Source organism: Sturnira hondurensis, unplaced genomic scaffold (assembly GCF_014824575.4).
Source record: "Sturnira hondurensis isolate 20B ecotype Veracruz unplaced genomic scaffold, ASM1482457v3 Scaffold0018728, whole genome shotgun sequence".
NCBI lineage: Eukaryota > Metazoa > Chordata > Mammalia > Chiroptera > Phyllostomidae > Sturnira > Sturnira hondurensis.
In genome coordinates, this window is record NW_028091359.1 from 16,835,040 (window position 1) to 16,853,033 (window position 17,994).

The following is a 17,994-nucleotide window of genomic DNA, read 5'->3' on the forward strand; positions in this document are numbered from 1 at the left end:
AGTTGGACCCAAGAAGGAACACACCAAGGCACATCATAATTACATTAGCCAAGACTAAAATGAAGGAGAGAATCCTAGAAGCAGCAAGGGATAAGGGGACAGTCACCTACAAAGGAGTACCCATCAGACTGTCAGCGGATTTCTCAAAAGAGACCTTACAGGCAAGAAGGGGCTGGAAAGAAGTATTCCAAGTCATGAAATCCAAAGACCTACAGCCAAGATTGCTTTATCCAGCAAAACTTTCATTTAGAATGGAAGGACAGATAAAGTGCTTCTCAGATAAGGTCAAGTTCAAGGAGTTCATCATCACCAAGCCCTTATTATATGAAATGCTAAAGGGACTTATATAAGAAAAAGAAGATGAAAAATATGAACAGTGAAAGGACAGCAAACACACAGTTATTAACAACCACACCTAAAACAAAAGCAAACCAAGAGGACAGCTAGATCAGGAGTGGAACCATAGAAATGAAGAACACATGGAGGGTTAGAAACAGGGGGGTGGGAGGAGGAGAAGGGGGGAGAAGGCACAGAAAATAGCATAGATGGTAGGTAGAAAATAGATAGGGGGGAGGGCGAGAATAGTGGGGGAAATATAGAATCTAAAGAACTTGAGACACGTGGTTATAAACTAAGGGGGGGAGAATGGTGGGGGAGGGAGTGTGCGGGTGGAGGGGAATGAAGGGAGGGAATAGAACAACTGTAATGGTATAATCAATAAAATATATTTTAAAAAAAGTACAAAAAATCCAAGCGCTACTAAATGTTTGTATAATTTTAAAAATTAAATAGATACCTATGTAGGGGTTAAGAAGGAGATTAGAAATAAAAAGAACCTGAATGAAAGAAATAAAAGCTTCTCAGTTAAAAAAATAAGAGTCTGATTGAGAGCCTTCAAAGGATGAAAGGGGCTTTAGGCCACAAATCGCCCAAGGTAAAGCAAGTTGCTCAAGCTGCTAAGGCAGTCTGGGAGATCCTGGGTGACTCAACACTTCTTCTTCCTTTGAAGACCCTATCCTATTTTGGAAGAGAGGGTCTACTATCTCAGGGAGGAGATAGTAGCCAAGATTTAAGGAGGGAAATCCGGGTCGGCTGCTCATCGGCAACACCGACTCACGGATCACTCCATACCGGAGGTTCGCACAAAGTGAAAAGTGCCGCCTGCCGGAGCTGCTGCCGGCCGCTAGGGTTAATCCAAAGTGGGACTGGAAAAGGATCCTGCAAGCCTGACTGGAGAAGACTAAAACGATCCTTACGGAGACCATTGGAACAGTGCCAGTTCCCACGCCCACCCACCCTTCGATGCTCAGGTTTCTCCAGCTGGGTGAAGAAGTCAGGCACTAAAAGAACGTTTTCTCCTGCTTGGTCTCGTGGGAGATGTAGTTTTTCAGGAGGCTGGGCTACAAGGGCCTTTCACAAAACTTAAGCAGGAGAAAACACGATGAATACAGGATTCCAAAAAAATCATCATGCTCACACTCTATCAACATGCTCACACTCTAAATATTCATTTCCCCCTTTTCTTGGTCAGTCTCCAGAGTAACTCCTCCTACACCCAACCTCCAACGCCGCTTGCGTCTCCGCTCCCTGGGCCAGTCTATCTCTCTGCAGCTCGCTCGTCTTTCTGCCGCTGCATCCAATCGTAGGTGAGTTCCCGGCCAGTTCCCGGAGTGCTTTGCGGCTGCCATGGCTTCCCCCAGGCAGCGCGGAGTTGCGCTCTTTCGAACAGCGTTAGGGTTTTGGCAGCTGGGCCTTGTCGCCACGAGGGAACGGGCGACGCAGTTTCCATCACTCTTGGGCTGTCAGCGGAGGTGCGTGTCCTGTGTCGCGGGCGCTGCTTTCTCTGGTCCCCTCCTGGCCTCGGCTTCTAGGCGTTATGGCCAGAACTCCGCCCTGGACCGCTTGCTCGGAATCTCTCAGCCTGACAGTTCGTTGACACCTCGCGTCCCCGCCGTGTCCATTCACAGAGGTAAAGGACCCAGACAGATATGCCCGGAACGGTTACGGTTTTTAATCACTGAAAGTTCAGTATTGGGGAAACCTCTCAGTTTGGTGATAATATTTTTGACCCGGCGTTATAAAAACAATCTAAAGGCCGCGAGAAAGGTGAGCAGTGAGGACTCATCTGGTCACAACTAGAGACGCTCACAAAGCACGAGGCTGAAGGACCACAGGGCAGGCAGAGTTGTCGCTTTCTGACCCCACGTGGGAAGCAGACTCGATCCGGTAAAATACCCCATGTACTTGGCAAGCAACTGGATTACACCTGGGAAATAGCACCCTCCATTCTGGTAGGGAGTCCGGACACATAATCTGATCATTGCAGTGCAGTGTCATAAGAAGCTAATACAAAAAGACTGAGACAGCTTTCAGAGCCTTCCTAACACCCTCAGTACAGTGAGACTGTCAGGGCTGGAGGGATTCCTGGCTTTATCTGGTATATCTGTGCTCACATATTTACCAGGCACAACCACACAGTGCAGTTCCACTCAGTAACTGAGTACTAAGTGCCAGGGATTGTTTCCACAATTACCAATTGTCAAAAGAAGGTTATTTTATTCCTTAGTTTTCTAATTTTACATATGAGAAAACTAAGGAATTTAGAAAGGTTAGAGGACTTGATAAAATTATATAAACTAATTAATGGGGCCAGAGGCAAGAGAATTTAGGCCCCTGAGCTTCCTTCACAGCACCCGGCTCCCCAGAATGCTCTGGTCTGGGCCAGAGAGCTGGGGGAGATTACTCTCAGTCCCTATCCTGAGCTGGAGGGGCCAACACAGCCCCAGGACCTGTGACCCTGAGCCCTACCTCCCCCACAGGGTCCCACCTTAATCACAGCAAATACATTTCTAGTCCCTGTGGCCTTCCACCAGTAAGCAAACAGCCTGCAACAACAACAACAAAAAAACTATATAAACTAATTAATGGACAAACTAAGTCTCAAAACCAGGTCTTGGCTTCAACCTGGAATACCGATCTTGTATCTGTACTCCCTTTGTGGGTGGGTAGGGCTGTGTACCTGACAGGATCTAGATTGTACTCCCTCTCATTCCCCTCCTGCCTCCACACACAGATGAACAGGATCTCCTCTTGGTCCATCGTCCCGACATGCCTGAGAACTCCCGTGTCCTACGAGTGGTCCTCTTGGGTGCCCCGAATGCAGGGAAGTCAACACTCTCCAACCAGCTGCTGGGCCGAAAAGTATGCTGCACCCTGGACCCACCCCCCAACACACACCCTTTTCATCTCTCTATGCATTGTCTTGGAAGGATCTTGGACCTCAACTGTGACTTCTTTGTTCCTGGCAGGTATTTCCTGTCTCCAAGAAGGTGCACACCACTCGCTGCCAAGCTCTGGGGGTCATCACGGAAGAGGAGGCCCAGGTGGTGGGTACTAGCAACAGGACAGAGCGTGAAGCATAAAGGGCCTCTCTTAGCATTAGACCTGAAGAAAATGATGTTTAGACTCACTTCTCTGAGGAAAGAGGAGTTTCTCTTCCCTTAGGCCTAGAGTCTCTCTCCGGTATTCAGTCAGAAAGTTCTTATTTTGTCTTTACTGCTTCCTAATGTTCCATATATCTACAGTCATCATCTTCCTCCTGGATCCCATCTAGAATTTAAACAAAGCTAGAGGGTAAAAATTTAATCAGCTTAACCAAGAAGTTGGGGGGTGGGGGGCATGGGGGAAGCAGGCTCCTGACGTCAAGGATAGCTTTTCTCTTGCTCCCAGTCATAATCTTTCTTCCTGGGGCCCAAGGGTCTGGGTATCTCTCTTTTCTTATTTTAGATTCTACTTGACACACCTGGCCTGATCAGCCCTGTTAAACAGAAAAGGTAATACTTATGGAAACAAGGGTTCTAAGGGCAAAGGTGTTGAAGAGGGGGTGGGGAGATTCCATCATAGGGTCTAGAAAACCCCCTTTTCACACTGCATTCCTTATCAAGGGTGCATCGGTCATAAGGCCCTGCCTGAACTCTATGTCTGTCCCTCAGGCACCACCTGGAGCTCTCTTTGTTGGAAGATCCGTGGAAGAGCATGGAATCTGCTGACTTGGGTTAGGCTTGAGATGGGAATCTGAAGCCCAGTTTACACTGTCATGGCCTCTTATTCTTGATAGTTTGGAAGGTGGGGTTTGGCCAGAGCCCATACCATTAGAAGTTCTTGGGGAGTTTAGGAAAAGAGTGGTCATATCTTTGTCCTCCCTAACCTGCTAACTTCCAGTTGTGGTACTTGTGGATGTCTCTGACAAGTGGACTCGGAACCAGCTCAGCCCCCAAGTGCTCCAGTGCCTGACCCGGTATTCCCAAGTTCCCAGCATCCTTATCCTGAACAAGGTGAGCATCACCTATCTGAGGAAGGGGTCCGTTTTCCTTCAAGGTCCCCATCTGGCTGACCACACATCCTCTGCCCATCTCCCATGTCCAGGTAGATTGCCTAAAGCAGAAGTCAGTTCTCCTGGAGCTCACAACAGCCCTCACTGAAGGTATGGTCAATGGCAAGAAGCTCAAGATAAAGCCAGCCTTCCGCTCGGGGTCAGGCATCCATTGCCCCAGCCCAGCAGCTGAGGGCCCGGACGCACAGTCCGTTGGAGGTTCTAAGAGGATTGGCTGGCCCCACTTCCAGGAGATCTTCATGTTGTCAGCCCTAAGCCAGGAGGACGTGAAAACACTAAAGGTCAGTCAGCCTTGGCCATAGCCTGGCGTTTGCCTTCTACCATGGGAAGACAAGCCTCAGAGTTCCTCCTGGGAGTGAGAGTAAGTAGGAAAGTCCTGGTTGGGACTGAGGTGCTCCCCCACTCTCTCTGTGCCCTCAGAAATACCTCCTGGCACAGGCCCGGCCAGGGCCCTGGGAGTTCCATAGTGAAGTCCTCACTAGCCAGACACCTGAGGAGATCTGCACCAACATCATCCGAGAGAAACTCCTTGAGCACCTGCCCCAGGAGGTGCCGTACCATGTGCAGCAGGTACAGGCCCAGTGAGAGGATCTGGGGGCTCTCTACCAGGGACACACCCAAAGCAGGACAGCTGGGTCCCGGTGTGGTTGGGGTATGGACCTGTCTGACTAATTATGTTTCCTTGTGCAGAAAACAGTTGTGTGGGAAGAAGGGCCAAGTGGGGAGCTGGTGATTGTACAGAAGCTTCTGGTGCCCAAAGAATCTCATGTGGTAAGCAGGGGTAGGCTTAGAGGAGGGACTAAGGCTCCATTAGGCAGGGGTTTCCTCCCCACCCCTGCCTGCCCCACTGCTTGGGATTCCTGAGAGCCTGCTCACAGTCCCTCTCTTCTGTCCTGCCTTCAGAGGATCCTGATTGGTCCGAAGGGGCACCTGATCTCCCAGATTGCAGATGAGGTAGGCCGAGACCTCATGAACATCTTTCTCTGTGAGGTTCGGATCTCCCTCTCTGTGAAGCTCCTCAGTTCACCACCTGCAGCTGCGCCTCCTAAGACATCCCAATCCAAGCTTTGACAGAATTGCCCCTGCCTGAGGCCTGCAAGGACTGGTGAGGGGCATGGATACTGACAAACTGACTCTGGCTGGCCTACCTTGCCTAGGCCCCTGCCTAGACATGTCTTGTGTTGGAGGAAGGAACCTACCTTAGCTCACTCCCCAGGTAATTCCTCTCACTGGGGCCACAGCTACGTAGGTCTAGAAGTTGGCCCTTTGGTGGGATCAGTGCCACCCTACTTCCTTCTGGCATTGGGAGCAGAGTTTCTCCCTGAGTTGCCAGTCGTTAGCAGAGAGGAGTTAGCCCTTTCTCCCCTCTCCGATCCTCCACCTCAAAGCCATGTAAGGACCTGTGTGTCCTGAGTGAGATGGTGCCTCCCAGCTGCTATGCAAGTCTTTGATCCCTCCCACCCCATCATTCTCCTCATTATGGGATGCTAATAAAGTTAAAAGACAAGCATTCTGGTTCTCACCTTTTATTTTTTTAGAACAAGAAAGAGAAAACTTACCAATTCCTCACCCCCACCCTATTGTCTGAACCGGAGTCACCCTCCCTTCCAGAAGTCTGCTCCAGGGTCCTGAGGTCTCTTCTTGGCACGTTTTCTGGGCACAGCAAGATAACCGTTACCATTACTAAACTCAGTAATGGTAACGGTTTCCTAGCCATTCCCAAGTGCCCTGTCAGCAGGCTGTGATAGTCTGATCGGTGAGCGTGGTGGGCTTGTGGCATCCTCTGCCCTCCTCATCGGGTTCCAGAGCTGGGGGTGCCCGGACTAGTACATCATCTATACTGTAGTGTCTCATTGCAAACTTACAGTATATGATGATATCCCAGCCAGGGCCCTGCAGAAGGGCACAAGGAGCATGGCTTGGAGACCAGTGTGGCAGGGAAAGCCAGGGTCTGGGGGCAGAGCAGGACAGACTAAGGCTGGACACCCAGAACTCCCCAGTCCTTGCTCCACAGCTCCCAGGCTAGCATCTTTTTATTTTTAGAGAGCAGGGAAGGGAGGAAGAAAGAGAGAAACATTGATGTGGAAGAGAAACATTGATGTGGAAGAGAAACATCAACCAGTTGCCTCTTGCACACCCCAAACCAGGGACCTGGCCTGCAACCCAGGCCTGTGCCCTGACCACAGTGACCTTTAGGTTTGCAGGAGTACGCCCAAGCCACTGAGCCAGATCAGTCAGAGCAGCGTCTCACTTCTGTAGTCAGGGGCTTCCCAAGTGGGTTAGTGGAAGGGCACTGGCCCAGAGAATTCTGCAAAGCAAGGATTTGTTGAAATCACCTTAGTCAGGGTCCCCAACATCCAGGGTGCAGGTTGATGTGGTCCATGGCCTGGTAGGAACCAGGATGCACAGCAGGAAGTGAGCTTGAATATAATGCACTTGAATCATCCCGAAACTATCACCCTCCACCCCAGGTCCCTGGAAGAATTGTCTTCCACAAAACCAGTCCCTGGTGCCAAAAAAGCTGGGGACCACTGACCTTAGGGACCCAGCACCAGAGTTAAGCCAGAAATCACATAATGAGGCCTAAGTTTGCCTCTGGCCAGACCAACAGATAGACACAGAGGAGGGGCACTTACCTGGAGCCCAAACTGCTGGCTAGGGAGGTAGAGAGGCCCTGTCCCTGCCTCTCCACGGAAAGTTCGGGCTTTTTAATCCACTGGCTCCTCCCTGGGTGGGGCACTTTCCTGGGTAAGGCCCTGTGTCTTAACCCTTTCCTTGCAGGATAACTTGGAAGGAGGTTCACTGACCCCTTTCTCTTTTAGGCCTTTCTCACACACTCTTAGGGACCTTGCTTGGCCTAAGATCCAGTCTTCACTGTCATCACCATGAAGCTGGTCATATATCTTCTAGGCCAGGGAGGGAAAAGGACAGCCCTACCCCATCCCTTCAGGGCTTAATTGTAGGTCATCCCTGGTGGGGGGTTGGGTTGTTTTTTGGTGGTGGTGGGATTATTAGTTGAATCTCTATAAGGCAGGGAGTTTCCTTACAGCTGGATCTCTGGATTCCTGGGGCAAGCTCTGGCCTAAATTTCAGTCCCCAGGCCCCTGCCTGCATTTACTGCTGAGCTCAAGGAGGCCAGACCTTGGCAGGTGGACCTCCTTGCCCACCTAGGCCATGACAAGGTTCTCTTTGTGGAGGGTTGGGGGTAGTCCTTTGCTGAGAAATTTGAAGGGCACTAAATCCAAAATTCTTGTGGAGCCAACATAAGGATGGGTGGGGCCACCCTGGCCTGGTAGTTCAGGTGGTCGTGGTTGGAGCACGGCCCCCACAGTCAAGGTTTCAGGTTCAAGCCCTGGCAGGGCACATACAGGAATTAACCAACGAATGCGTAAATAAGTGGGATAGCAGATCCACATTTCTCTCTCCCCTTCCCCTCTCTCTAAAATCAATAAATAAAAATTTTAAAAAAGAATGGGTGGGGCCTGTTCTTCACAGAACAGGGCAGCATTTTGTCCTCTGCCTTTGGGGAAGATGAGACTCCTTGCGTAGAGACTCCTTAAAACAGGGCTTCCATTATTTCAGACCCCTATTCAGGGATGGGGGGGACATCTGCTTTTCCTCTTCCTAACCTAGACAACCTGGTCTGTGTTTTAGGAAGCAGTCATGCCCCTCAACTACGGGCAGATGAGGCCAGGAAGGGGAGTAGGAGGAGAGACCCAACCTTCTTTTGGTTCCTTGCAGGTGGTCTATTTCCTGATGCAACAGAACTTGGCACGTGTTTCTTTATGTTTGGCATGGTCTTCATGCCTTTCTTGTCCCACTTCAGATCTCTAAGTGTCACCTCTTCAGGAGGGTCTGCCCTGGTTAGTTAAATCCTCCTGTTATGGGCTCATTATTTGTATGATTATTTGCATTAAGCAAATAATGCATAATTGTGAGGGTCTGGTTTACTCACTGGTGTTTCTCTACCACAGAGTAGTAACTGAATGTTCATGTCAAATGACTGACATGGAGCTGAACCCGTTGTAATGCCGGGGAAGAGAGAGTCTTTGACCAGGGAAGGCAGATGGACAAAGGTGTAGCTCTTGCAGGCAAGTCATTTTCTCTCCTGGACTGTCCCTGTTCTCCTTTGTAGATAGCAATAATAACAGTCCCTAGTTCACAGAGCTGTGAGAGCAAGGTGGTTAGCTGCTAGCGAAGCACTTAGCACAGGGCTACTGCTGGCCCTCAGAAGGGGTTCAAACAAGCTAATTTCTACTTCACCCCTTTCCCTTGTGCTCACTGAAGGCCACAAACAGGCCTGTTGTTGAACATTTGAAAGCCCATGGAATATTCCTTTTTGTGTGTCTTTATTGATTTGAGAGAGAGAGGGGAACATCAGTTTGTTTTCCTACTTATTTATGCATTCGCTGATTGATTCTTGTATGTGCCCTGGCCAGGGATCAAACCTGCAGTCTCGGAGTATTGGGATGATGCTCTAACCAACTGAGCTGCCCAGCCAGGACATGGAATATTCTTGAAAGCAGCTTGAGTCCATTGACAGAACCCAGGTTTAGAGGTAAACAGGACTTGAGTGACAGTCCCAACTGTTCCACACCCATCTCTGTGACTCTGGGCAAAGTGCCCTCAGCTTCAGTTTTCTCAAATATGAAATGGGAGCTACCCGTACCCAGCTCATGGTTACTGGGACGATATGAGCATTTTTCAGGACATGCCCCAAATCATGTCATTCATGCTAGAAGCCCATGATACTAAACCTGGATGTAGTACCTGATCTAATTGCAGTTTCAACCTTTCCCAGAAATGTAATAATTGAAGAGTCTGGAATTTTCTGGTCAAGCACCAGTAAGGTGATGTCATGTGGGCCCCTGTATCTCTCATAGAAAGAAGAGGCAATCTGCCCGATAAAAACTCTTTCCATTCCCTTTCCCCCTAAAAAAGTTAGGGCCCCCAAATAATCTCTGCTTTTGTTAATAATTCCCTTGCTCCATCCTGCTTCCTATAAAAACCTTTTATTTTGTGTAACTCCTGGGAACACCTTTCTAGTTGCTAGATGAGATTCATGAATCCCTTAAAGCCCATCAGACCTTCAAATGTATTTGGTTAAATTTTGTCGCTTTTTTAATGATTTTTTTCATTTTATTTATTGATTTGAGTGAGAGAGAAACATCAGTTTGTTGTTTCACTATACTTATGCATTCATTGGTTGATTCTTGTATGTGCCCTGACAGGGGATCAAACCTGCAGCCTTGGTGTATTGGGGACAACACTGTAAACAACTGAGCTATCCAGCCAGGGCCTGAATTTTGTTTTTTCACAGCACCCATCTCGAACCCAGAGCAGAGCCCACCATGTATAGAACCAGTGTCAGTTTCCTCCCCTCCTTTTCTCTGTCTCATGAGCTGTATGACGGGCAAAGTGAGCTGTATGACGGGCAAAGTGCCACTTCTCTGAGCTTTGGTGGCAATATATACTTCACCAGTTGTGAGAAATAAGTGTGAGAAACCTGTATAAACCAAGGTGCTCTAATGGAGTGAGGAATCATGATTACATCTGCTCTTGCCTCCCTGTGACCCCTCCTGCCAAGCCACCTCCACTCACAGACCCTGCAGATCAGGTCCCTTTACTGGAGTACAAGCTTTGTGCACCAAGACCAAACTTTGTGCCATTCACTGTCTAGGTTTCTGCTTAATCCTTGGGAGTCAAGTCTAAAGGTGAACATGGACAGAACCCAGGCGTTCTGGAGGTAGAGGAGAGCAGTATCTCATCTAACCAGAGACCCTGTGGCGGTGGCCCTTGACTGGGGTGGAGGAGGCTGAGCTCAGGGTGTGGGCTGGAGGAGAGTCTGAGCCTGGGTGGAGTGGTCTGGGGCCCTGATAAGCAGACTTGTGGCTATCAGGGTGGGGGCTCTCCTGCTTATCAGGAGTTGACAGGGGCCACAGTAGGACCTGAGCACACTTCCCGCCATCTCCTGAGTAGCTGCTTTTTAGCCCTGTGCCTCCTTACAGGCCTAAGGGGGCTTAGGATGAGAGTCCTTCTCCTTTTCTCCAAGTCACAAGGAGGTTCTGCCCATTGCAGGGCCAGCATGGGGGTGGGGTCCTTCAGTTCAGTCTTAGATTGCAACAGCTTTTACTTTAGACCGGGAGCCTCATGGCTCTCCTGAGGCCAGGGTGGGATGGTCTGGGACCTTAACCTTCTTTTTTTTAAAAAAAATTTATTTATTTATCTTTAGAGGGGAAGGAGAGAGGGAGAGAAACATCAATGTATAGTTCCCTCTGGTGTGTCCCCTGCTGGGAACTGGCCTGCAATCCAGGCATGTGCCCTGACTGGGAATCAAACTGCGATCCTCTGGTTCGCAGGCCCGCACTCAATCCACTGAGTTACACCAGCCAGGGCTTGGGACCTTAACCTTCTAAGGTGTAATTCTAGTCCCTTCCAGTGCAGCTTTTAGCTCTTGGCTCTGTCTCTCTCTCTTTTTTAAATGCTCACCCAAGAATATTTTTATTAATTGTAGAGAGGATGGAAGAAAAAGAAGAAGAAGAAGAAAGAGAGAGAGAGAAACAGAAACATTAATGTGAAAGAGAAACATCTAACAAACATCTGTAGGTGCCCCGACTGGGGATCGAACCCACAACCTAGGCATGTGCCCTGAATGGAAATTAAACCGGAGACATTTTTGGTATAAGGGATAATGTTCCAGCCAACTGAGCCACCCCGCAAGGGCTCAGCCCTTGACTCTTATTTAGACCTTCCTTAGACCATATGGCAAGTGATGGAGTGACAGTCCTTTAAAATCATAGAGTTCAACTCCCTCATTTACATAGGAGAGGAAGCTGGGGCCCAGAAGAGGGGAGAGAATCATTCAGTGCCTCAGGGTTCCCTCCACCTCTCAGCATCAGAGGACTCAGGACCCTCCGAGGAACAGGTGAGCAGCAGCAGATACCCACAGATCCACAGACACACGCACCCAGTACACATGTATGATGCCCACATAGACACATAGCACATGGGTACACATTAAAAAATACTCAAAAATTAGATTCAGCTAGTGAAATCATTCTTAATTTTGTCTTGGTTAAGTAAATTACTTTTTTTTGGTAAAATTACTCTTAATTTTCTCTGTTACTTTACTAAGTTTCATGAAGTTGTCAAAGACAAAAAAAGGCGAAGTAAATAGCATTCAATGTCTCATTCATAGCCCAGTTACCAGCAAAACTCATCCTGGAACTGAGGACTTTGAGAAGTTCTGGGAGTTTCTTGCTGCTCTGTTTTGTTTTAGATACAGAGGACCCAAAGCAAGCACCTGGTGTGGTTCTAGAAGGTTAAGAGATGTGGAAAAGAGGAGCTGGAAAATTACTCTAATCCCTTCTCTCCATGTGATAGATGGAGCCTGAGACCCAGAGGGTTTGTCGGAGATGACCGCTGGTGTTCGCCTTTTATTGGTTCGCCTTTTATCCCAGCTTGGTTTCATCTGGGATGACCAGCCTCTGGAGCTTCTCCTAACCCTTCTTGACACTTGCCCCTATGTCCAGACTTTGGATCTGCTCTGTTTTCCTCACTACAGTGCCAGAATTGATCTCTTTCTTATTAGTCTCTAACGACTCTGTGACCAGGCATCTTGTGGGATTACTTTCTGTGGCCCCAGCACCCTTCCTGGGCTTTATTCTGGGAGGTGCTCAGAGGACGCCTTACACTGAACAGATGCTGGCCCTGCAGACAGTGCCCAAGGCACGCTCAAGTACTTTCAGGCTCTCAGTGACTCATGGCCCCATGAGCAAGTGCATGTGCTGAGCAATGAACCCAGGTTAAGTGGGGTCCTTGGGGGCTTTGCCCCTGTCTATCAGTCTCCAAAAGGTGGCTGGATGCTGATTTTATAATGGAGATACTGGGGCTCCTGGAGGAAATGCGTGGCCCTGTATTGCACAGGGAATTTTAAAAAGAGTTAGGGGTATAGCTCTGCTCCCCAGGCCCCCCCCCAGGCTCTGTGCACAAAGCTGCTATGCATGTGGCTGATTGTTTGTGTGTCTCTGTGAGGACTTTTTGAGTTTCAGAGACAATGGAATCAGACCTGAGTTTTGCCACTTACCAGTGATGTGATTCTGAACATATTGCTTATTTTATCTGAGTCCCAGTCTCCTCATGTCTCAAGCAGGGATGACAATACTCCCCTCACAAGATCCTCAGAAGAATCAGTGAAAGTGTGGGAAGCTGCTGCACAATGCACGGGTTCCATCTTTGCTTCCACTTCCTTGGTCTTCCCACCTGTCTGACTCCTTTTATTTATTTGACTGATTGATTGATTGATTGATTTTGAGAGTACATTTGTTAAAGCTGAAGACAACAAAACAAGAAAGGGCGTAGGACAGCCCTGGCTGGTGTGGCTCAGTGGATTGAGCACAGGCCTGTGAAGCGAGGGGTCGCTGGTTTGATTTCCAGTCGGGGCATGTGCCTGGGTTGCCGGCCGGGTCCCCAGTGGGGGACACATGAGAGGCAACCACACATTGGTGTTTCCCTCCCCCTCTTTCTCCTTCCCTTCCCCTCTCTCTAAAAATAAATAAATAAATTTTTTTTTTTTAAAGGCATAGGACAGCCCTGGCTGGTGTAGCTCAGTGGATTGAGCACAGGCCTGCGAACCACACGATCGCGGTTCGATTCCCAGTCAGGGCACATGCCTGGGTTGCAGGCCAGTTCCCAGCAGGGGATGCATGAGAGGCAGCCATGCATTGATACTTCTCTCCTTCTCTTCCCCTCTAAAGATAAATGAATAAAATCTTTAAAAAAGAAAAGGCGTAGGACAGAAGAAACAACAGGCATGAGCCCAGGCAGGGCTGCTTTGGCTCACTGCAGAATAGAAGGAAAGGGGGCCTTGGAGACAGGGTCGGGGGTTAGCCAGGACAGGCTGCTGCTGCTCATTGCTCCCCTGGTTACAAGTCTCCTGGGGTCCCTTAGAGTTTGGGAGATGCGTGTCTGTGGGGGAAGAAGAGAGGAAAGGGAAAGGCGCAGGGGTGCTCCCAGGAGGGAGAGCGTGTCTGACTCCTTTTAAAACCTTTTCCACACTCTGCTCTTGGCCAGTTACAGCCAGGTGACAATTCTCTCTTTTCTCTGACTTCCTACAGCTTGCGAACCAGGCCCTCACATGGAGTTCAAAAGCCCTGGAATCACAGGGCCATCTTTGGCTTGAACCAGAGCCTTAGCCTTCATGGTTTGTGGGTCGTGCCTTATAGTTACTGCTTTTCTTCTGGACAGCCTGCCTGGAACAGATAGAACCAGAAGGGAAAGCAGAGCTTTGCATTTGTTCGAGCCTGGGCTCCACCGCTACCTGCCAGGTGGGCCTGGGCCCTGCGCCCTGCGCCCTGCCCTGCTGGTGGAGTCCTGGCTTCCTTATCCGTAAAATCGGGTTAAAAAGATTATTTTCCGTGATGGTTGTGTAGATGAAATCATATAGTAGAGGTTCATATGCAGGGGCTGGCAGAAGTAATGCCTGCTTGAGTGTGGTTGGTAGCATCATAACATGGGTATAATAATTTATAATTTTAATTTGAACATTACACCTAAATGTCATATGGTGTGCTTGAGTGTGATATCATTATGTTACAGCATTACATGCTTATGATTCTGTCATAAAAGATTTTATAGTAAAAAAGGGGCCTTATTTGTGCTGGACCCTGTACTATAGAACCTCAACAAAGGTAGACTTCTCCCCTTCTGGATCTGCAGGGGGCTTTCCCTATTTGTCCTCCCTGGCGAAGCGCATGCACCCACTCCCATACCTGTGCAGATGCGCACAATAGTGTATATCTGCCTGGGAATATACTGAGTCAGAAATAGAGACTTTCTAATCAACATCTTCCCAGGTCTTTTCATTTGCATCTAGTTCCTATTCTCTGGGTCAGTGGGAACCCCCATGTCCAGATTTGGGTCATGACCTCCCCAGGCTCCAGGTATAGTTCTAAAGTTGCTGTTGGTTGGGAAAGGATTCCCGGCAGCCTGGGTGTTTCCCCCTCCTCAGATCCTTCCCGCCATCAGCCAGGCCCTCACCTCCAGCCCTCCCTGCCAGGACAACCTGTCTGCTCCACAGCTGCTGTGGAAGAGATAGGCAGCCTGGATTATCAGGTCAGACAAGTCTCCTAGTGACAGTTCCCTGCCCCCACACCCTTTCAGGCAAAGGTACCAGAGCCTTTAACCCTCTCTGCGCTGGGCCCTGAGGCCCAGGAACTGGAAATAGCAGAAAGGGGAGGTAGGCCCATGTCCCCCATACCCAGTTCTGAAGGTTGGAGCCATGTGCACAAGGAAGCAGGTGGCAGCATTACTGTGTCCTCCAGGAGTGCATTCTGCATGCTGGGCCTTCTTCAGCCCCGTCCTAGGTCCATGACAGCCCAGAGTGAGAGGGGACAGCCTGAGCAGGCCTTGAAAGGCTTAGATAAAAGGCTCTAGCCCTGGCTGGTGTAGCTCAGTGGATTGAGTGTGGGCCTTCGAACCACATGATAGCGGTTCGATTCCCAGTCAGGGCACATGTCTGGGTTGCAGGCCAGTTCCCAGCAGGGGACTCACGAGAGGTAACCATATATTGATATTTCTCTCTTTCTCTCTTTCCCTTCCCCTCTAAAGATAAATAAATTTAAAAAATCTTTTAAAAAAAGGCTCTATACCACCACCCAGTCTCCCTTTCTGAGGTTCCAGGCTCTGGGTTGGGGACCTGAGTCCACTGGCTTTAGTGCAGATGTATCACTCCTCTCTCCACCCCCAAATTATGGCCCCTTTCTCCTCTCCAAGCCTCTTTCAGCAAGGCTCCCTGCCTGTTTTCTTGCTGACTGCCTTCCCCAGACCCCTCTGGTCATCTCCTCTATTTAACCATTGTCCCCAACATTTCCTAGTTGGGTCCCATGCAGCAACTCAGGTCTCCCTTCCCTGAAGGCCAACAGGAACTAGTAGAAGGAGCAGGAGTCTCAGAGTCCGGGAATCTGGCTTCCCAGTCCGGTTCTGGCTCAGACACTGTGTAGCCCTGGGGACGTTTCTTCACTTCTATGCTTCTCAGCTTCCTCGTTTTATAACATAGAGGGCAGTGGCTCTTTTCACAGGTTGACTCAGATTAAATGAGTACAACATGTGTATCATTTTAGTAATATTTTAGTAGCCACTTGGAAAATAAAAGTTAAATTTAAAAAGTGCCTGCAACAGGGCTTTAATAAGTTAGCTACCAAGCAAATAATATCAGCTGATAGATGCTAAGTGCTCACAAAGCGCCATGCTTGATGCTAGTGTTACCTCTGTCATTTAGTCATCGGAACATCCCCAACTATAGCAGCCCCAGGCTCAGTCCTTGAACCTCTTCTCTTCAATACTGGCATTCACTCCTTTGTTGACCTCATCTTGTCCCAAGGCTCCAAATACTATCTGCACACTGGGGACTCTCTAATCTAACGTCCAGATCAAGCCTCTCCCCATCTCCTAAATTAATTTGTGGAGTGAATCTCCTGCTTACCGATTTCTCCAATAGGTGCCTTGGATTTAACACCTCCAAAGCTGAGGTTCCGATCCCACCTCAAATCTGCGCCTTCAACTGTTTTTCCCGTGCGTGTACAAAGAGCAGCTTCATTCTTTCAGCCAGCCCCAAACAAAACCTTGGAGGCAATTTATCTATTTTATTTTTCAATTGTGGTTTGCATTCAATATTATTTTGTATTAGTTTCAGGTGTACAGCCTAGTGGTCAGACAGTCAGATACTTTACAAAACGCTCCCCGATATTTCCAGTCCAAGTACCACACATACTTATTACAATATTACTGACTACATCCCCTATGCTGAACTTTACATCTCCATCACTCTCTGTGGATACCAATATGTACTTCTTTTTTTTTTAAAATATTTTATTTATTTATCTTTAGAGGGGAAGGGAAGGAGAGAGGAAGGAAACATCAATGTATGGTTGCTTCTGGTGCATCCCCTGCAGGGAACTGACCCCTGCTGGAAACTGGCCTGCAACCCAAGCATGTGCCCTGACTGGGAATCGAACCGCGATCGTCTGTTTCGCAGGCCCGCGCTCAATCCACTGAGCTACACCAGCCAGGGCCCGAATATGTGCTTCTTAATTCATTAATCTTTTCACCCAGTCCCCTAACACCCCTCTCTGTGTCTATGAATCTGTTGCAATTTTGTTTGTCCATTTATTTTATTTTTTAGATTCTATATATAAGTGAGATCATATGGTATATATCTTTCTGTGACTGACTTATTTCACTTAGCATAATACTCTCTAGGTCCATCCATCCTGTTGTAAACAGTGATTTCATTCTTTTTTATAGCCAAGTAATATTTCACGAGACTACTTTTAAAAACCCTTTTAAAATTTATTTTTAGAGATGGGGGAAGGGAGGGAAACAGAGGAGGGAAACATCAGTTCCTTCTCATGTGTCCCCACTGGGCACCTGGTTGGCAACCCAGGCATTTGCCCTGATTGGGAATCAAACCCGTGACCCTTTGATTCACAGGCTGGCACCCAATCCACTGAGCCATACCAGCCAGGACAACAGTTTATTTTTGAAATAACTTTTTATTGAAGTATAACATACTTCCAAAAAGTACATAACTTGGAAGTGAATTATCACAAAGTGAACACACTCATGTAACAAATTACTCAGATCAAGAGAGTGAGCCCTGGCTGGTGTGGCTCAGTGGATTGAGCACTGGCCTGTGAACTAAAAGGTCACTGGTTTGATTCCCAGTCTAGGGCATATGCCTGGGTTGAGGGCTGGATCCTCAGTGCGGGGTGTGTGAGGCAACCACATGTTGATGTTTCCCTCCCTTTCTCCCTCCCTTCCCCACTCTCTGGAAAAAAAAATCCTTAAAGAAAAGAAAGAGAACGTGGGCCTGGCCAGGACAGCTCAGTGGCTTAGAGTGTTGTCTTGATATGCCAGCGTTGTGGGCTCAGTTCCCGATCAGGGCACATACAAGAATCAACCAATGAACACATAAATACGTGGAACACCAAATCGATGTTTCTCTCTCTTCCCCTTCTTCTCTAAAAAATCAAATAAAAAATATTAAAATAAAATAAAAAAGAGAATGTTCCCAGAGGTTCCCAGGAGCCTACTGTGTCCTCTCTCTGCCACAGCTCTCTTCTCCATCAGCAACCTTCTATGCAGACTTCTAATGCCATAGTCTAGTTTTGCCTGCTTTTTTGGACTTTATAAAATGAACTGATATACATGAACTATTTTATATCTACGTGCTTTCTCTCAACACTGAGATTCATTCAAATTATTGCATATATCAATAATTTATTTTCATTATTGTGTAGTATTTAATTTCCTGAATATACTATGCTTTATTCACTCCACCATGGGTAAACATTTGGGTTCTTTGATTTGGGGCCATTATTCATAATATTGCTATGAAGAGCTGTGTATGCATCGTTCTCCTGGAAACGGAATGGCTGGGTCAAAGCCCGTGCTTATGCTCAGCTGCACTATGTTTTGTTAAACAGATTTCCGGGTTTATCAGTATACACCTCTGTGAGCAGTGTATGGAAGTTCCAATTGCTCCAGAACCTCATCTACACTTGGTGTTGTCACTTTTTCCCGTTTTAATCATTCTGGTGTGT

At 48.2% G+C, this 17,994-nt stretch overlaps 1 protein-coding gene across 1 annotated transcript; it reads left to right on the forward strand.

The window, feature by feature from the left end:
* The first annotated feature begins 1,669 nt into the window (after positions 1-1,669).
* Positions 1,670-5,903, forward strand: ERAL1 (Era like 12S mitochondrial rRNA chaperone 1). Its single transcript, XM_037070109.1, has 10 exons — positions 1,670-1,969; positions 3,074-3,201; positions 3,309-3,386; positions 3,787-3,833; positions 3,993-4,054; positions 4,222-4,334; positions 4,426-4,674; positions 4,814-4,963; positions 5,084-5,164; positions 5,297-5,903. Exons 1-10 carry the CDS (start codon positions 1,687-1,689, stop codon positions 5,462-5,464), a joined length of 1,359 nt encoding a protein of 452 aa, XP_036926004.1. The 5' UTR covers positions 1,670-1,686; the 3' UTR covers positions 5,465-5,903.
* The last annotated feature ends 12,091 nt before the right edge of the window (positions 5,904-17,994 follow it).